This window comes from Erithacus rubecula (assembly GCF_903797595.1).
Source record: "Erithacus rubecula genome assembly, chromosome: 12".
In the NCBI taxonomy this organism is placed as follows: domain Eukaryota; kingdom Metazoa; phylum Chordata; class Aves; order Passeriformes; family Muscicapidae; genus Erithacus; species Erithacus rubecula.
The window spans coordinates 18,829,888-18,846,723 of NC_136664.1; the positions used below are offsets into that span (position 1 = coordinate 18,829,888).

At 42.2% G+C, this 16,836-nt stretch overlaps 1 protein-coding gene across 1 annotated transcript in view; it reads left to right on the top strand.

Annotated features, from left to right (window-relative positions):
- CDH5 (cadherin 5) overlaps nucleotides 1–15,321 on the top strand; it is a 28,536-nt gene extending 13,215 nt beyond the window's left edge. The window contains exons 2-12 of the mRNA XM_079315918.1: nucleotides 2,253–2,454; nucleotides 4,539–4,827; nucleotides 4,916–5,032; nucleotides 5,708–5,872; nucleotides 6,267–6,454; nucleotides 8,166–8,419; nucleotides 8,989–9,131; nucleotides 9,675–9,799; nucleotides 11,256–11,364; nucleotides 11,672–11,917; nucleotides 12,687–15,321. Of these exons, the coding sequence (XP_079172044.1) occupies nucleotides 2,266–2,454; nucleotides 4,539–4,827; nucleotides 4,916–5,032; nucleotides 5,708–5,872; nucleotides 6,267–6,454; nucleotides 8,166–8,419; nucleotides 8,989–9,131; nucleotides 9,675–9,799; nucleotides 11,256–11,364; nucleotides 11,672–11,917; nucleotides 12,687–13,180 (2,319 nt within the window). The 5' untranslated portion in view covers nucleotides 2,253–2,265 and the 3' untranslated portion in view covers nucleotides 13,181–15,321. The remainder of the gene's footprint in view (nucleotides 1–2,252; nucleotides 2,455–4,538; nucleotides 4,828–4,915; nucleotides 5,033–5,707; nucleotides 5,873–6,266; nucleotides 6,455–8,165; nucleotides 8,420–8,988; nucleotides 9,132–9,674; nucleotides 9,800–11,255; nucleotides 11,365–11,671; nucleotides 11,918–12,686) is intronic.
- Nucleotides 15,322–16,836: the final 1,515 nt, after the last annotated feature.

The following is a 16,836-nucleotide window of genomic DNA, read 5'->3' on the forward strand; positions in this document are numbered from 1 at the left end:
TTGAAAAATGTGGACACTGCTGAAGGCTCGTGAGGAACCTAATCTGTTTTTTTCCCAGGTTCTTGACTTTTCTCAGCTCCAGCCTAAATCTTTCCCAGGCTGGGAATCTTTCTCAGATACAAAACAAGGAAAGGTGGAAAGAAAACACAGATAGACACCTGGTGTTGACCACCAAGTCGTGTGTCCCATGGTATTTTGCACAAAGCATGTTTTCAAAGAAGTGTTGCCTTCTTGGACCAAAGAGTCTTTTCTACTTTGTTTTGCACAATCTATCTGATATAAATGCCATGGCTTTTCAATAAATCACTCATTCTTGCTGCTTGGAAGAGGAGTCATGTTGCTGTATTCTTTTGCTGTTTCCGAGCCTCGTAGTGACAGAAAGATGCCAAAGGTGAAGCAGAGATCAGTTTTTGCAAGAGGCTCTCCCACCCCAGTCTGTGTTTGAACTGCAGAGCCAAGGATGTCCAAATTCCTGCCCAAGGAATTTGCTTTGCAGGGAGATTGGATAGGTATTAACAAGGAATCCATTAATCAGGAGTTAAAGGCACTGAAGACTCCTTAAAACCTGCAAACACAAAGATGGACATGCTGAGTGAAAGGGTAGATAAAGTTTCAGCTGAAGTGCACATGTGTATAAATAAATTCAGTCACCACTTTCTGTTTTAAAATTTCCAAGCAGCAGCTCAGCACTACAGGAGAGCTCCACTCAGCACAGGAACGAGAGGAAAAGTGTCTTGAAATGCTTCAGTCTGTTGTTTGGCAAAACCACAGCCTGTGCTGCTTGGCATTGCCCAATGGCTTCCTTTGGTTATCATGTTTGTTGGATAAAGGTCAGTCTTGTGCAATCCCAACAGAACCATATCACTGCCTTCCAGTTTCCAGTTGTAAAATATTCATCTACACAAATAAAGTATAGAAAAACAACTAAATCATACTCACTTTTCTAAAAATAGTCAAAGTCAAGCTAAGGGCGTAGAATAGAAAAAACTAGCTAAATCAAAAGGCTTTGTTTGAATCCAGAATTATCAAACACAGCTTGTCTATCAAAAAACAACTTGAAAGGCACCTTATTCGGTCACTTCCTACACAGCCTCAAAGGAGGAATATTCCTCAGTTTTTGTACAACAATGTGGGAGAGAGAAAAGTACAGCAAAGCAACATTCCATGGTAAATAAAATCGTTTTTACTGACATTGATGCTGCACCATGGGATAACACTGATTGCCTGGTTACCAAAGAGTAATTTTGGAAATGTCTCAGCACCTTCCTGACGAAAATATTAATTTAATCTCGCATCTAGCAGCCTGTGTCATGTCAGCTCCTCATCACAATTAGCAGGTTTATTTTTGATGTGCATGCTGACAGCTCCTAAAAGCTAATGGAAAGTCATTTATGTGCAATTTAAAGTCTGATTACTTGAGTGTTAAAGTTCCCTGACAGTCCTTTATATTGGGAATGGGAAATTTAGTAAGAAAATTAATCAGCTTTGATACATTAAAATAATTCCTCTGATGTGAAAGTCAGGCCTAAAGTTTGCTAATATTAACACAGGATGCAAAAATATGGTTTCGCCTGAAAACCATTTCACAAATTATCATTTTACAAATGTTAAAGTCTGGGAAAGGGGATAAATGAACTTTATGTGAGTCTCCAAAAACTTCAGAAGACAAGAAGTTGGATCAATAGATGAGCCCTTAAAGAAAGACAATTTGCTGTATTGTACTTGGAATTGATTGAAAAATTCACACAAATAACTTTTTCCACCAAAAAAACCCACCTAGATTTTATTCTAAATCGATATTTTGCATAGCAAATTATTGACTACAGCATATTTTGTGTTGGGGCATGTCAAAACACTGCATTTGGGTTTGTCAAGCCTGAACATTCCATTCCAAGTGGAGTTAACTCAAGCTCAGTCATGGCTGAGCTGCACTGGCCCTGTGCACAACAGGGACCTCAGCTCAGAATCTGCTCCTCAGAGCATGGCAGTCACTCAGGGGGATGCTGCCTCTTGTACCAGCACTCAAAACTCACTTTTTATTTAATTGAAACACTTTGTGTTGTTGTTTTTTACAGTTTGCATCCAGCTAAAACTATTTCAGAGAAGCAAGAAACCTTCAAATTTTGATGCTGAGGCAAATGAAAAGAAACAGAGATCAAATTTCCCTATGGAAAGAATGTCCACTTGTATTTCTACATGTGCTCCCTCTGCTGAATCTGATTCTGTTGTTATTTGTATTTTTGCATTTCTAGGCTACAGAAGAAGATGGGCCACCTTATTCTACTTTTCTCGTTGTTCTTGGCTCCAGTATTTGCTGATGGAGGAAGTCAGAAATCAATCCAAAGCCTTTGTTCAAATGATGTCAGCCACAAACGCCAGAAGAGAGACTGGATATGGAACCAAATGCACATCAAAGAAGAGATTGATGCACCTTTGCCACACCATGTTGGCAAGGTAAGCAGCAACCTGTGAGCAGTGACTAAAAGCATCAAATGAGGATCTTGAAAAGCAGTATTTGTTTGCAGTCTAGGCAGGAGAAATGGAAAGGAAATAGAAATGGGGCTTAATACCCACATATTAACATGTTAAAATCTTCAAAACATAGGCAAAGAGTAAATGAAGAATAGTGCTAAAGGAATTTTAATTCCTTTGAATACAAATGAATGTAAGGGAATAGCAGTGTAGAGATTCCAAATGCAGGAACAGCCACATTCCCTGCAGGTGCATGGTTAGGAAGGAAGTCTGGTGACTGATGAATGTCAGGATTCTTCTGGCAGCACAAGATTCTTTCTGAAACCTCAGAGATCAGTAAATAAAAACATTTTTATTCAAAAACACAGTTTACATCTCTCAGCTTGTACACAGGGCTATGTTTCAAAATACTGTTACACAATCAGAAATATTGTCGCACAAAGCGAAAGCAAATAATTTTTAAAAGCACTGACCTGCTTGCAAACTCATTTTCCTCAGGAAGACTCATAAAAGCCTATCATAAACTGCACATTGCCCAGGGAAAGCTCTGCAGTGCAGTCTTTGAAAGGGATGCAGTGTGACACTTGGCAGATAAATGCAGCTGAGCACTCCCCTGCCCTGTACAGCACTCACATCTGTCAGGGCTGGCTCAGCAAAGTCCAGCACAGAGTCCTCTCAGCTACCACGGGGCATCTCTGCTTCATTTCAGACCAGTTCAGCCCCAGACTGAGGAGCAGCTTCTGTTGCTGGAGCTGTCCTGAGCAAGAGTCATTCCCTTTGTCCAGCTCTGGGGTGTTTCAGCACAATCCCAATGGCTCCTGCAGCACTGAGCCTTTAATAAACCCTTTAAAGAAAGGCCCAGCAGCAGCAAGGCAGGGCTGAGGAATGTACTGGCAGATTTAGATTTTATCTTGCATCATCTCAGTGCTTTCCTTTGTGTGTTCACCCTCAGCACCAGAAAAGGCATTCTGATAATTTTATGCTTTTTATGCTGAATAGGTACATTAAAATTGAGGAAGACAGTATCTTTGAGACAAGGGTGGGGTTATTTCTCGTGTGACATCTCCAGAGTTGTGAACTGCTCTCCAGCAGTCTCAGCAGCCAGCAGCATGATTAAGGAATGAGGGGTGGAAATATTAATGACACATTTCAAAAGAGAAAACAAATTTAAACAATGCTGAACAGTAAATGACAGCTACAGGATAAATCAAATCCTGAACACCCAGCAGGTGACATTTATGATAACATCAGTAAGAAAAGGCTGGAAATACTTGGTCAAATCCAGCAATCTTTGATAATTAGCTGGCTGAAATAAGAATGCTGATATAGTGCATGGAAAATTGTGTTTAAACCTTCTAGCAGTGACTCTGTATGTGTGAGGGTGTAGAAATGGAAGCATCATTGCATTATTTGCCGATCAAGTAGTGTGCAAAAGCATTTAGAATTTGATTCAATTATATTTTAAAACTGATTAATGCTCATTTCTCTTATCACATCCCTTTTTCAGTTAACCTTATATTTACCTTATAACCTTACCATATAACCTTAAATTTTAAAATCTGTGGGGTGGAAATGTCACCTTCCTGTCATAGGATGAGCCTAAAGACTGCTTATTAAAGGATTGCATGTGACTGAGCACAAGAAAGCTGCCAGCTATGGCAGGAATTCTGCAAAATGCTAAGGAACAGAGGCTAATGCTGAATAATGGCAGGAGCTGTGAATACAGATTCCCTCCTGTAATCCTGTGAAACTGAGCAAAACCCCTGGTAGGCAGCAGAAAGTTGCAAACATAGTAACTCAAACTGAACGGTGGCTCATGTTATTTGAGACACAACACAGTTAATTATTTGTAAGTGTTGACAGCATGGACAATTTATACCTTTAGGAAACCTGAGGTATGATTTTACAAAAGCCTTGCTCTGTGCAAGCAAGTTTCAGTGTGGGGGAAGTGCCACCCTGAAAGCCCAGCTGCTGGTTCCCAGTGTGACGAGGAATTCCTGACTCTGTGAATCCTCTGGGAGAACCAGAGCCCACCTTTACCTCTCTGAATTACACTCTTCTTCCAGATCACATCCAGTGTGAGGAACAACAACGCCAAGTACATCATCAAAGGTGAATATGCCAACACCATCTTCAAGGTGGAGGAGACCAGCGGGGATGTCTATGCCATTGAGAGGCTGGACAGGGAGAAGAAGGCAGAGTATGAGCTGACAGCCCTCATCATTGACAGGACCAACAACAGGTCCCTGGAGCAGCCCTCCAAATTCATCATCAAGGTGTATGACATCAACGACAATGCCCCTGTGTTTGTGCAGAAGGTGTTCAATGGCTCTGTCCCAGAGATGTCCCCCGTGGGTATGTCCTCTGTCACTCGCTCCTTCATGGCTGCCATGCAAAAGCACAATTGTTTATATTAATAAGCACCTTGGAAATCCTTTTCTAGGAACCTCAGTCACCAAAGTGACAGCTGTGGATGCTGATGACCCCACAGTGTCAGGTCATGCCACAGTGACCTACGAAGTCACCACAGGAAGTGAATATTTCAGCATTGATGACTCTGGTAAGTCAGGCACACAAATGTCCTTACACTTGGTCCATACCCTACTCTTCAGAGAAAACACACTTTTAAGACTTTTTCAGTCTGGAAAAGAGGATTAATCATTCAAAAATATAATTTTAAATATTAATTGGAAAGGTTTTTCATTCGCACTCCACAATGCTACTCTCTGCCTCTGGAAATGAACTAATAAAATCAGGATATCAGCTGCCGTGAACAAAATGAAAAGATATAAGGTCATTTTTTTCCCACTTATGGAAAGACTGACCAGGAGCTGAAATGAGTTCATGTTTTCAGTTCAGCATAGTTACTGTTACAAACAGAAAAAAGGAATACACAGATTCTGAAGCAGCATTCAGTAATCAATAATTCTTTGCTTTCCTAAACTTTCTAGCTTAAATTTTGCTCAGTTTTAAAACCAATGTCAGTGTCTCTTATAACCACACTAGTTTGCTAGAGCAAAGAACACAGCTAAAGAGATCAAAGATCCATTAAAAGGAATATTCTGCATGAACTCTCACAAATACTCCATCCTGCTGAAAAGTTTCTAAAATTTCCTGAAAAATACCACTGTAAAATTGGTACTTAAAGCTGAATGTGTGGAGATAAAAAAAGACAAAAATTTGCTGTCAAAAGTGATGTTGGACATGCTACAAAATCTGCATTATTTTTTCACAGGTGTGATTTATACAAAGGAGCCCAATCTAGACAGAGAGACCAAGTCAACGTATGAGATTGTTGTTCGAGCCAAAGATGCTCCTGGTTTTTCTGGGGATTCCAGCACAGCCACAGTGATCATCACCTTGTCTGACATCAATGACAACTTCCCAGTGTTCAAACATTGTGAGTGCCACACAGCCTCTGAGCCACCCTGAGACCTGACACAAACACAGGCTCAGCTCACAGCCCAGCACAATCCAGCTTTCTTCAAAAATGGCCAAAAGAACTTCACATGTTCAGAAGTTCTTCTGTGTTTCAGCCAGAACCACTTTTCCTGGGCAATGCACACTTAGAGCAGGAAACAAAAATCAGTATTAATTTCATCCTTTTGATAAAGATCTTGACAGTTTGGGGTATTATTTAGACTTCTGCCTGTCTTAGAGATACACAATGCTAAATTCTCAATGAAATATTTTTATGTGTATCTGTCAAGTAAAAACAGTTTTAACTAAGTTCTAACTTCCATGTACACGCTCCTTATGTATTTTTCTTTTCTTTTTTTTTTTTTTTTTAACAGCATCATTTCACTTTAAAGTTCCTGAAAATATTTCAGTAGGAGGAGAAGTTGGCAGAGTCAAAGTAGAAGATATCGATGAACCACAGCACAGAAATACAAGATACAGCTTTATCCAAGGAGAATTCAGGGACACCTTTGACATTGTAGCAAATCCATACACAAATGAAGGAATCTTTAGGCCAAAGAAGGTACTTTTCCCTGTAACAAAGATGATTATTGTGGTTTTTCCATGCATAACAAGTGATTTTTTTTTGTTTAGGACTAGCAGCAGGAAAAAATTGAAAAGCATGAAAGTCAGCATGAAATATATTGATCCTGAACACCAGCTCTCCAAGCTCTGAGAGAAGAAGAGCTGGTGATTTCTAGTCCTTTTCAACCTCCAGACCTGAAAAACTCCAGAATTACTGCAGAGTGCAGTAGGGGCTGTGTGAGATATTCAGGTTGCACACTTCAGGTTCCTCTCAAACTTCAAGTGGTTGAGTGCTTCAAAGAGGCAGTGATTTAGGAGCTGAACCAACTGGCCAAGTCAAAGAATCCTTCCCTTCTGCAGCCCACATGAAACCAAAGCAGAAAATGTGAACAAGTCCACATGACCTCTTTCCTAAAAGTCTCTTTGCAGTTTGGTATTTGCTCCAATCTGAGCCACATCTCCCTTACTTTCCTCAAGGTGTTTTCAGAGCTTCCCCACTAATTCCTTATAAGTCTTTGAGACTCTCCAAAGCCTTTATTAGGGTCTGTTCTTTGTTTTTTATAAATTCTCAAATCCACTTGATTTGTACCAAGGGACTGCTGCAGAGCATTGCCAAACCAAGACTTCATTGATTTCATTGATTTGCTGTTAAAAAAAAAAGAGGAGACAGGACTATAAACCAGCTTCTGTAATCCTCAGATTGACAGGAATGTGTTTTTCCCTTCCAAATGTTCTCCCTGTAACTGCTAAGTCTAGAAATGTCACAAGAAAACTTTCAGGAAAACAGTACCAAGGATTTTCAGGCTGGCAGTAAAATCCTTGGTCCCATTGGGTATGAGCAACTCTCCTTCTCCTGGTGCAGCTCTTCCTCAGCTTCCCAGGAGCTGGGGAATGCAGAGCCTGCCCAGAGGAGGAGCAGTCACAGACCCCACACACATTTCCTGAGGGATTTGGAGCCAGCTCCTGCTCCAACACGCTGTGGGCAAAGTTCACCCCCTTGGTTTGCAATGTGATTTTGGCCATGCACATGCTATAATTTTAAATACACAGCCATGTGAGATAAAATGTCAGCTGTTGGATAAGCCCCATCACTTCCCTTTGCAGCATCAACCAAAGAGAACAAGAGTCACCATAACTGCTGTGTATCTCAGTGTCTTTAGAATCTCAGGTGGTGGAACAAAGGGAGCTTTGGAAGGAGCATTTCTTACTGCCCGAGCTCCTGGCCTTCCTCCCATTGTGTGATTACTTTTAGAGTCTTAGGCTAGGGGAAAAACAGGGAAGAGGATGTCATTTATCACTAAATGCCCCAGCTGTCAGCCAGTGCAGATCTGCAATCTGCCTTGAGTGCCTTCAGAACACAAAGCCAAGCGGAGAATCTCTTCCCCAGCCTTCAGTGAACAGGAGCTAACCAAGTTTTGGTAGTTACAGCATTATAAAAGGAAATTTATTTAACCAAAAAGAATGTTTTGCCAAACTTAAACTGCTGGATAAACCTGTTCCACACCAGAGGTAGTTTGAGCCATGCTATGATAGAGAAGCTCAGCTGGGAAATGCTCTCCCGTGGGTCCAGCCAGGATGAAATCCGGTAACATTGTCAAACATGAATTAGAGCACAGATCCTAAACCTGCACAGAGAGTCAATAGAAGGTTTGTTTAGACATTACCAGTGGAAGAATATCTGTAATTTAATAATACCTTCTCTTTTTTAGCCCCTGGACTTTGAAACAGTGTCAGAATACAGGTTTAGCATTGAGGCCACAGACCCCATGGTCAACCTCCGGCACTTCAAGCCCGGCAACCCCCGGAGCATCTCCACAGTCACCATCGAAGTCACCGACGTGGATGAGCCTCCTGTCTTCACCAGACTCCCATATGAATTTAAAGTCAGGGAAAACCATGCAGAAGTTAAAACACTTGGTTCAGTTCATGCAGAGGACCCCGACGCAGCTAAACGGAAAATCAGGTAAGACAACGCCAGCTTTAGCAACTTCATTTAAAAGTGCAGAATCCACTAATAGTGCCAAGAATTTGACAAAGAATCCAGACTTTGGCCCTATTTTTTTAGAATCTGCATGCCAAAGAAAACAAAAAAAAATCCAATTTAATTTTTCCAGCACTCTAGCCTTGGACATACATGTTCACCAAAAGCTAACATAAATTTCACTTACCCATGTAATTACCACATGGACTTACTGATAAAACATATGCACATTTAGAGAAAAAAATATCAACCTGGATATTTTCACATGGCTATAATTTATTGTTATACTTTTTATTGTAAGAGGTCTCTCAAGCTTGTGCTTAGAAAAGGAAATAGACTTTTGAAGGGCAAAGTATCTGGAAACTCCTCCGACAGATCTATTTCACTCTCACAGCTTGCATAGTTTTAGAGCAACATTCTCAGCCCTCCTGGTCAAGATATTAATGTAATTTGTCACACAAAAACTCTATGACCTCTCTCTGAGAAGAAATGAAGTGAAACACAGCATTACCAGCCTTGCATTGACATATCTTATTTTAAACAAAAAACAGATATATTCAGCGTAGAGCAAGTCCTAGTGGAGACTATGTCAGAGTGTCCAATAATGGAGTTATTCAGCTTCCCAAGCCTCTGGACAGAGAATTCAGCTCCTCATACAACATCACTGTGGCAGCTGTGGAGATCCTTGAAGATGGTAAGTGTCACCCATTTCCCAGCTTGAAAAAAATCTGGGTATATCTTTCCAACAGGGTTAATGAAAAGGAAAAGCACAACCTGACAGCCTGTTCCTACTGAGCTAGGAATGAAAGGAGTGCTTCGAGGTTTGCATCATCTTCTTCCCAATCAAACAAGTCCCTACAAATAGCTCAGAGATCATTTTAAGCTTTGGCCCCTGGCTTTGCTCAGGAGTGGGACAGGCCAGTCACAACTTTGATGTTTCACAATACAGCCATGGCCTGTTCTGTCCATGTTGCTTTAGTGCCAGAGAACAATGCTCAACCCATCACCACGCAGGGGGAAGATCAGGAAGCCATAAGCTACTGTCATTTTATTCCTGAGAGATCCTGGATGATTTAACCACTAGGAGAGATTTTAGGAAAGTATCTAAATCTCAGACAAGTTATGATGGATCTAGGAATTCTTCATCATGTGGGAGGCACAGAAGGGGGCACAAAGTGTGGGCAGGGGAGTTTGCCCAGCACTGGGACTCAGCCTTGTTCCCTTGTTGTCATTCCAGGCCGCCTTTCCGACAGAGAGTCTCATGCCCACGTCCACGTCATCGTTGATGATGTGAATGACAATGCTCCAGAACTGGTCTCTCCTGAGGAACCTCGAGTGTGTGAAAATGCTGCACCTGGAAAGGTGAGACAGTGAAAGCTTTACCCAGAAACCTGAATGGCTGTTTGTCAGCTCAAGTGAAAGGTGTCTTTTAACAAAAGCGAGCCTCAGTTTTCACACCAAAACACCTGATCATTTCACTGATTTCCAAAACATCAGTGGTCAGGGATATCTCTTAAGGATGTTGCACTGTTGGGATATTGACTTTTATCTGCTTGCACACATGGGCTGCACTGCTCCTCTCCCCTAGGCTCTCACATCTGTGTATTAACAGTTGAGCCATGAAGGACAGTCAAGCTTTGCACAGCAAGAATCAGCAGCTCAGTTCCATCACACAAGTGCCTGAATGTGATACTGAGAAGGAAATAATTTCCAACTTGCAAGAAAAGCATTGCTGCATGGAACACTATTTTGTAGTCATAGAATGCACAGATCTGCACACACAAATTGTGTTACTACTTGGCAGCACTACAGTGTTGGCAGTTTGGGTTTACCTGTTTGGCCTCAGACACAGGGGTTCAGCCCATACTGTAATATTTGTTTAATTAAGACACTTTGTGTCATGGTTTAGGGGTGACACTCCCCAGTTTAGTGTTCCCACCAAAGCTCCAAACTGCACGTCACTCGCTCGCTCCCTTTTCCTGCAGCAGGATGGAGAGAACTGGGGACACAAAAGGGAAAGATCATGGGCTGAGATAAGAACAATTTACTGTAAACAAAAATAGCAGCAATATAAATAACAAAAGTGTATACATATATATATATATATATATATATATATATATATATGAAAAAATAGAGAGAGTGCAGAGCAGCCACTTCACCCCGAGTGCTCCCTCTGGCTCAGCAGCAGCATTATCCCATCACTCCTTACAAATAAGGAACTCCTTCTCCAGAAAGAGTCCCTTTCCTTTCCCAGAAATGACGTGAGGTGATCAAGAATAATCGCTGTTATAAGCTACCGAAAAAAGAATTAACTCTTTCCTGGCTGGAACCAGGACACTGTCATTGCTTGGACTCTCTGATAGAACATGCAAGGTATTAATGTCACCTTTAATTTTTAAAATACCTTGGGGACATAATCAGACACATTTTTTTGTATTTTATACATCTAATGTATATCAGGTTGAAGATTTCAAAACCCAAGCATGTCCTTCAGTCTCATGAAGGCATGTCTCAATGGCATTCCAAGAATGACAGTCATGCTTCAGAGTAGGCTGAGGACTTTAGAAAACACCATTTTAGACATTTCAACAAGCCATATGTCCTTAAAAATGAGGCTTTTTTAGTGCTTTCATTACACAAAATTTTAAGAGGCAAAACTGGTCTTTTTGAAGACCCACTAAGAAATTGCTTGCCTGATAAAACTTGAAGAGGAGTATCCTGAGATATCAGGATATCAGGCCAGCTTAAATACTCCACATGTTTTATCACTGGAGGCAAAGTACACTGAAAACTGTGACCTCTTCCTTCCTTGTAGGTGATTGTCAGGATTTCAGCTGTTGACAAGGATGAAACATCACCCAGAGGTTTCTTCAGATACTCACTGGCCACAGAAGACAGCAACTTCTCCCTGATTGAGAACTACGGTAGGGTACCCCTGCAGTGCCCTATACTGGGGACCTAGGACTCAGGGAAGAAAAGCTACAGTACTCTAGCTGGTCTAGCTGAGCTAAGCAACTCTTTATTTTTAAAGAGTATGTTATTTTTAAAGGCTAAATATACTGGAAAAATAGTATATTTAATGAAACCAAAGTTTCACTGGGCTCCCAAAAGGCTGGCACAATCTAAGGGGAAGAGGCACCTTCTCCTCACACACTTTACAGACAGCCTGGCAGTCTGTGAGGACAATCTGGTAGAGTTTATCACCTCATGGGATGTCCCTGCTTCTTGCAGACAACACTGCTAACATCACTGTCAAATATGGGCAGTTCAACCGGGAACTGGCCAAATTCCACTACCTGCCCGTGCTCATCTCGGACAACGGCGACCCCGACCTCACCAGCACCAACACTCTGGTCATCAGTGTCTGCAAGTGCAACGAGAAGGGCAACTTCACTTTCTGTGAGGAGAGAGCAAAGCAGGTCGGCGTCAGCATACAAGCTCTGGTGGCCATTTTTATCTGCATCTTCACAATCATTGGTGAGTGTCTGACTTTTGGAATGTTCTCTGCATCACAATGTGAGGATTGTTTTGTTCTTTCTTTAGCTGAGATCTACAAAAGCTTTGTGGCTATGAAATGGTCATGAAGCCAGACATGCTGTAACTGATTCATCTCACGTGCTCTTCCTCTCTGGCCTGCTAGAACAGCTTCAGCTGCAAAGCTGCTCACTCCTCTAGACAGGCTCTTGCACACATGGATAATATACTTGATTGACTGGTACCAGCCTCATACACAGCTATAAAACAGCAAATTTGGCTGGGGCAATAACAACAGGATTCCTGGGTCCTATGGCAGAATTAATCTAGAAACCCTTTAAAGCAGTCCAGTGAACATAAATACATTTGGAGACCAGGACCTGTTTGCTGCATTTGAAATCTATCAGGGAAGGCTGAGTACTTTTTCTTGCCTGAGAACTGGCCTGCTTTGCAAGTACCATGTAAATAGCATCTGATGCTTGGCATTGAGGGATTCACCAGTTGATTCCATGACCTTGTGACACCATGCGTTCGTACTTGTGATTCCTGCTCAAGAGTCAGGTGGACAATCCCTGTCCAGACTGAACTCCTTCAACTAATCCTACAGTAAAATAGGAATTTTAACTCTTTTTAAAACAAATAAGTGGTTAAAAAACACTCCAGGAAAAAAAAAAAAAAAACAAAAAACAGAAAACCACTTCAGATTATGTTACATGTTGTTTTCATGTCTTACTTCTCCATCCACAAGCGCTCATCTAAGTTTCCTTTGCAGTAATTGTGCTGCTGATTCTGCTGAGGAAGAGGCACAAGAAGGACCTGAGCGGGCTGGGGAGGAGCGTGGCAGAGATCCACGAGCAGCTGGTCACCTATGACGAGGAGGGAGGGGGAGAGATGGACACCACCAGCTACGATGTGTCCGTGCTCAACTCCGTGCGCAAGAACGGCCTCAAGGCCGAGGCCGCCCCCTCTCCCTACGCACAGGTGCAGAAACCTGCTGGGAACATCCCCCCTGGGGCTGGGGGCATGGAGATGATGATTGAGGTGAAGAAGGATGAGGCTGACAACGACAGGGATTTGCTGCCCTACGACACCCTGCACATCTACGGCTATGAGGGCGCCGAGTCCATCGCGGAATCCCTCAGCTCCCTGGGCTCGGGCTCCTCAGACTCAGACATTGATTATGACTTTCTCAATGACTGGGGACCCAGGTTCAAGATGTTAGCTGAGCTGTATGGATCAGAACCAAGTGAAGATTTTGTGTATTAAGTTCAAACTAGCCGTGAATTTTCCCCCTCCTGCTACAGATAGACACCAAAAGACTGCCAGTGGCCAAAGAGGAACTCACAGCTCTTCCCTCAGGCCGTAGTAGGATTTCAAACAGGCATGGAAAAACCTGCAGTGGGGTCAAAAGGACACACAGAGATCACCTATATTAACTTCTCCCAGCACTGCTGTCCTTGCTAACACTCATTCTTTGCCCTAAAATTACTGACCTGCTCCAGGACACACCTCCTCTCCCCATCTTCCCCACTTCTCCTGGTTTTGTCCCCAGTTTCTCCCTCACTCCTTTCCTCCTGTTCCTATCCACATGCATCCAAGGTCACCCTCTGCTGGGAGAGAGAGGTTCAGTGCCATTGGGAAGGGATGTTTTAACCCCCCTGGATCTCCAGTTGGCTGCTTTGCCTGCCCCTCTTGCAACATCTTTATTGATATTCCACACTTATGTCTACCCAGCAGAGGAGAGGAGGAACATATGGTCTATCACCCAGTATTAGAAATTATTCCATCATTTTCAAAAAGAAGCATTTTTTTTCCTTCTTTCCATTCTATTAATTATTTTTGCTTCATAGCCTTCTACTACATCTATGAGTTACTCAAGATAAAATTAGACAGGATTTTTAGACACACAATCTGGTTTCATCTGTCATTTTTAACAGCCTGATGACAATTTCAGACACATTTCTGGTGTGCTAGAATTTGCTCTAGCTAGCAGCAAAATTGTTTTTTCTCTCTGTAAATAGGATCTCAGTGTTACTCAATGGAACATATCCTGCAGGGCAGGAAATGTGGAGATCAGGGGAATGTTAAGACTCCAACACTGTAAATCTCTCTAGATGGAAACACAGGTCTCTCTAGATTTCTAAAGAGGTTGAATAGGGGGTTTATTCAGCATTATTAAAGCAATAGCATTTTTTCAGGGACAAAAAAAAAAAAAAAGAAGGGGCTCATTACTGTGAAACTGTTGTGCTTTTTTTCTAAGCAGGTACTGTAAAAGGAGTATTTTCCACACAGGAAAATATTGCAGACTCCCAAACCAGAATGCTAGACACCCCCACACTCAGCTGCATGAAAGCACCACAAATGTAAGGCAGGTTTGGAGCTGCAGCCACCACGGCCCTGGAGAGGGACTGTGTTCAGTTTCCCACCTGGTGAAGAGCCACAGAGTGACCAGAATGAAACTTCCCACACTGGAAGCGACCCAGCCAAATACATTTTGGAAAAAGTGGGTCCCTTAGGACCATGGCCTGTCTCTGGCTTCCAGCAGTGCAGAGTCCTGTTGCCTCCAACAGGAACAGAGCCCTACTACACAGATCCTCCACTGTGCAGGATCTGTGCTGGAGCTGTATGTATTAGTTTAGTTGATTTGATCATTTAAATCTGGTAGCTAACCAAATAGTACTAAATTTTTTTTCTTCTTCTTCTTCTTCTTAAACCAGTATGGTGGAACCTTGAAAATTTGCTTTTTACTTGTTCACATCATCTCTAATTCACACTCCCTTTCCCCAAAATGTTTTCTTGGCTGGAAATAGCAATGCACAATAATGGTCTCACACTGCTCCTTGTTGCTGTAAAAAGTTCAACACAATATTTAGCTGGACACTAATGCAGCATCAACAAGGTAATCACTCAAATTTTCAAAGATGAACTAAAGGAATACTGAGGAGAATTCTGTCCTTTGGTCCAATCAGCTTTAGATTCCATCCTTTGTTTTTAAAAAGTACATTTTGGGGTGACAGCCTTGGTTTTATTTTGAATGGGTTCATTCTCTTTTACTGAATCCAGCCAGCAGTATGTGCTATAGGGGTTCCACATGTTTGTGTATTATAAAGAATGCTAACTAATAATACTTACAGTTTAAGGATTTTGTCGGTACCTGTGGTATTGGCTATCTGCAGGTAAAGTTAGTTATGAAGTTATTTAGTGCAGTAAGTCAATACTTTGATAGGTATCAGCCAGATTCTATTAGCTGGAATTGCTGTTTTTAAGCCTGATTTTTTAAAAGTTATTTTAAGGAACACTGTATCCATTTCCAATGTATATGATGTTTGCACTGGACAGTTTCTTTTTATATTCCTGTACTGTGTTATGTTGTTTTTTACTACATAAAAGCAAATCTCAAGTTTGGATTTTCTGTGCATTAATTAGTTCCACTCAGAAGACAATATCAGGTTTTGTGCCACAGTGACCTCAACCATAAAAACACTCAAAGTGAACCCAGGCTAGGCCCCAACTCACCAAAGAGCTTTCTGAAGCAGTTTTCTCCCTCTCACTGCACAGCTGTTGGCAGGGAAAAGCCCCAGCAGTGCAGCTGGGAAGGTTGGACCCTTTGGGGCTTCTGCCAGTGCTGCAGGACCCATCCCATGGCCCTTCCCATTTGGGATTTCAGCCACCAGGCATCAGGGTGGCTTTGAACCACTGTCCTGGTTTGAAGGACAGGTGTCTGCTAGTAAAGGCAGGAGCTTCTCTTTGAAATGGAGAATGTAAACTCCCTCCCTCCAAATTACTACAATTTTGAAATTAAGGGGCTCTCAGGCAAAGATATGGGAATTAGGAATAACAGCTCTCTACTAGGAAAATTAAAATAGAAATACAGTATTACAAAGAACAGTCCCAAAACACTGCCAGAGTCAGAATCCAAGCTGACACCCATCAGTCAGTCAGTGTGTTGGCAGCAGCCCCATTCAATGGTGGCTGCATCCTCCTGCAGTGGCAGATGTGGTTCAGTTGGTGCAGTGCTCCTGTAAAAGGGTCCAGTTTTCCTCTGAAATCCAGTGGAAAGAAGGTAACTTGCTGTTCCAAATCTCAGTTTTTATCTAGGTAGGAAAGGCTTGGCTACTCCCCTGGCTGGAGCATCTCCCAGTGGGATGATGTAATTTTATCAGTCATGCAGTGGGACTGAATGGGCCAGCAGCAGATGATATCTTCCTGGAGAGAGGATGGGTTGTGGAAAAGATAAAGATGGCTGCCCCACTTGGTTTAAATATGGCCCATTAGCAGATAATATGTGCCACAGAGATAAGGGTCACTGCCCCACCCAGCTTCAACAGATGGTGACAGAATACACATTGCTGGTCACATCCTGTATTGCAACCTAGCACAACCACCCTGAGCTTCTGCCCTGTTTTCTGCCTCTCAGTTGGGGAAGAGAGTCCCAGGCATGGCTCAGCACAGCTCCAGAGCAGGGAGCCCCAGGGGGATCCAGGAGTGAGATCCAGAGGGGAAGAAAGGCCCAGTCCAGCCCAGCCCAGCTCAGCTCTGTCCTGCTCCCCCAAATTCACAGCAGGGTGACTCTGGGCTACAGAACCCTCCAGCTTCCTCAGCACAGACACAGCAAAACACATCAGTACCAGAAAATAAATCACCCCTAAATCTGCAGCTTTAGGCAGCATAACTCCTCACCTTCACTTTTTGCTACTGCTAATGACTACCCCAATATATTCCTGAGATTATTCTAGCACTTAAAAAAAAAAAAAAACAAAAAAAAAAAAAACAAAAAAAAAAAACCACTACATCCATTTTCCCCAGATGTGGCACTTGTAATTTACAAATCCTGGAATAAAGCAAAAAAGTTCAATTCCTTCATTGCTAATTGCCATAAGCAAATGCCAGATCAAACACACTTTAGCACAAGTTGTATTAAA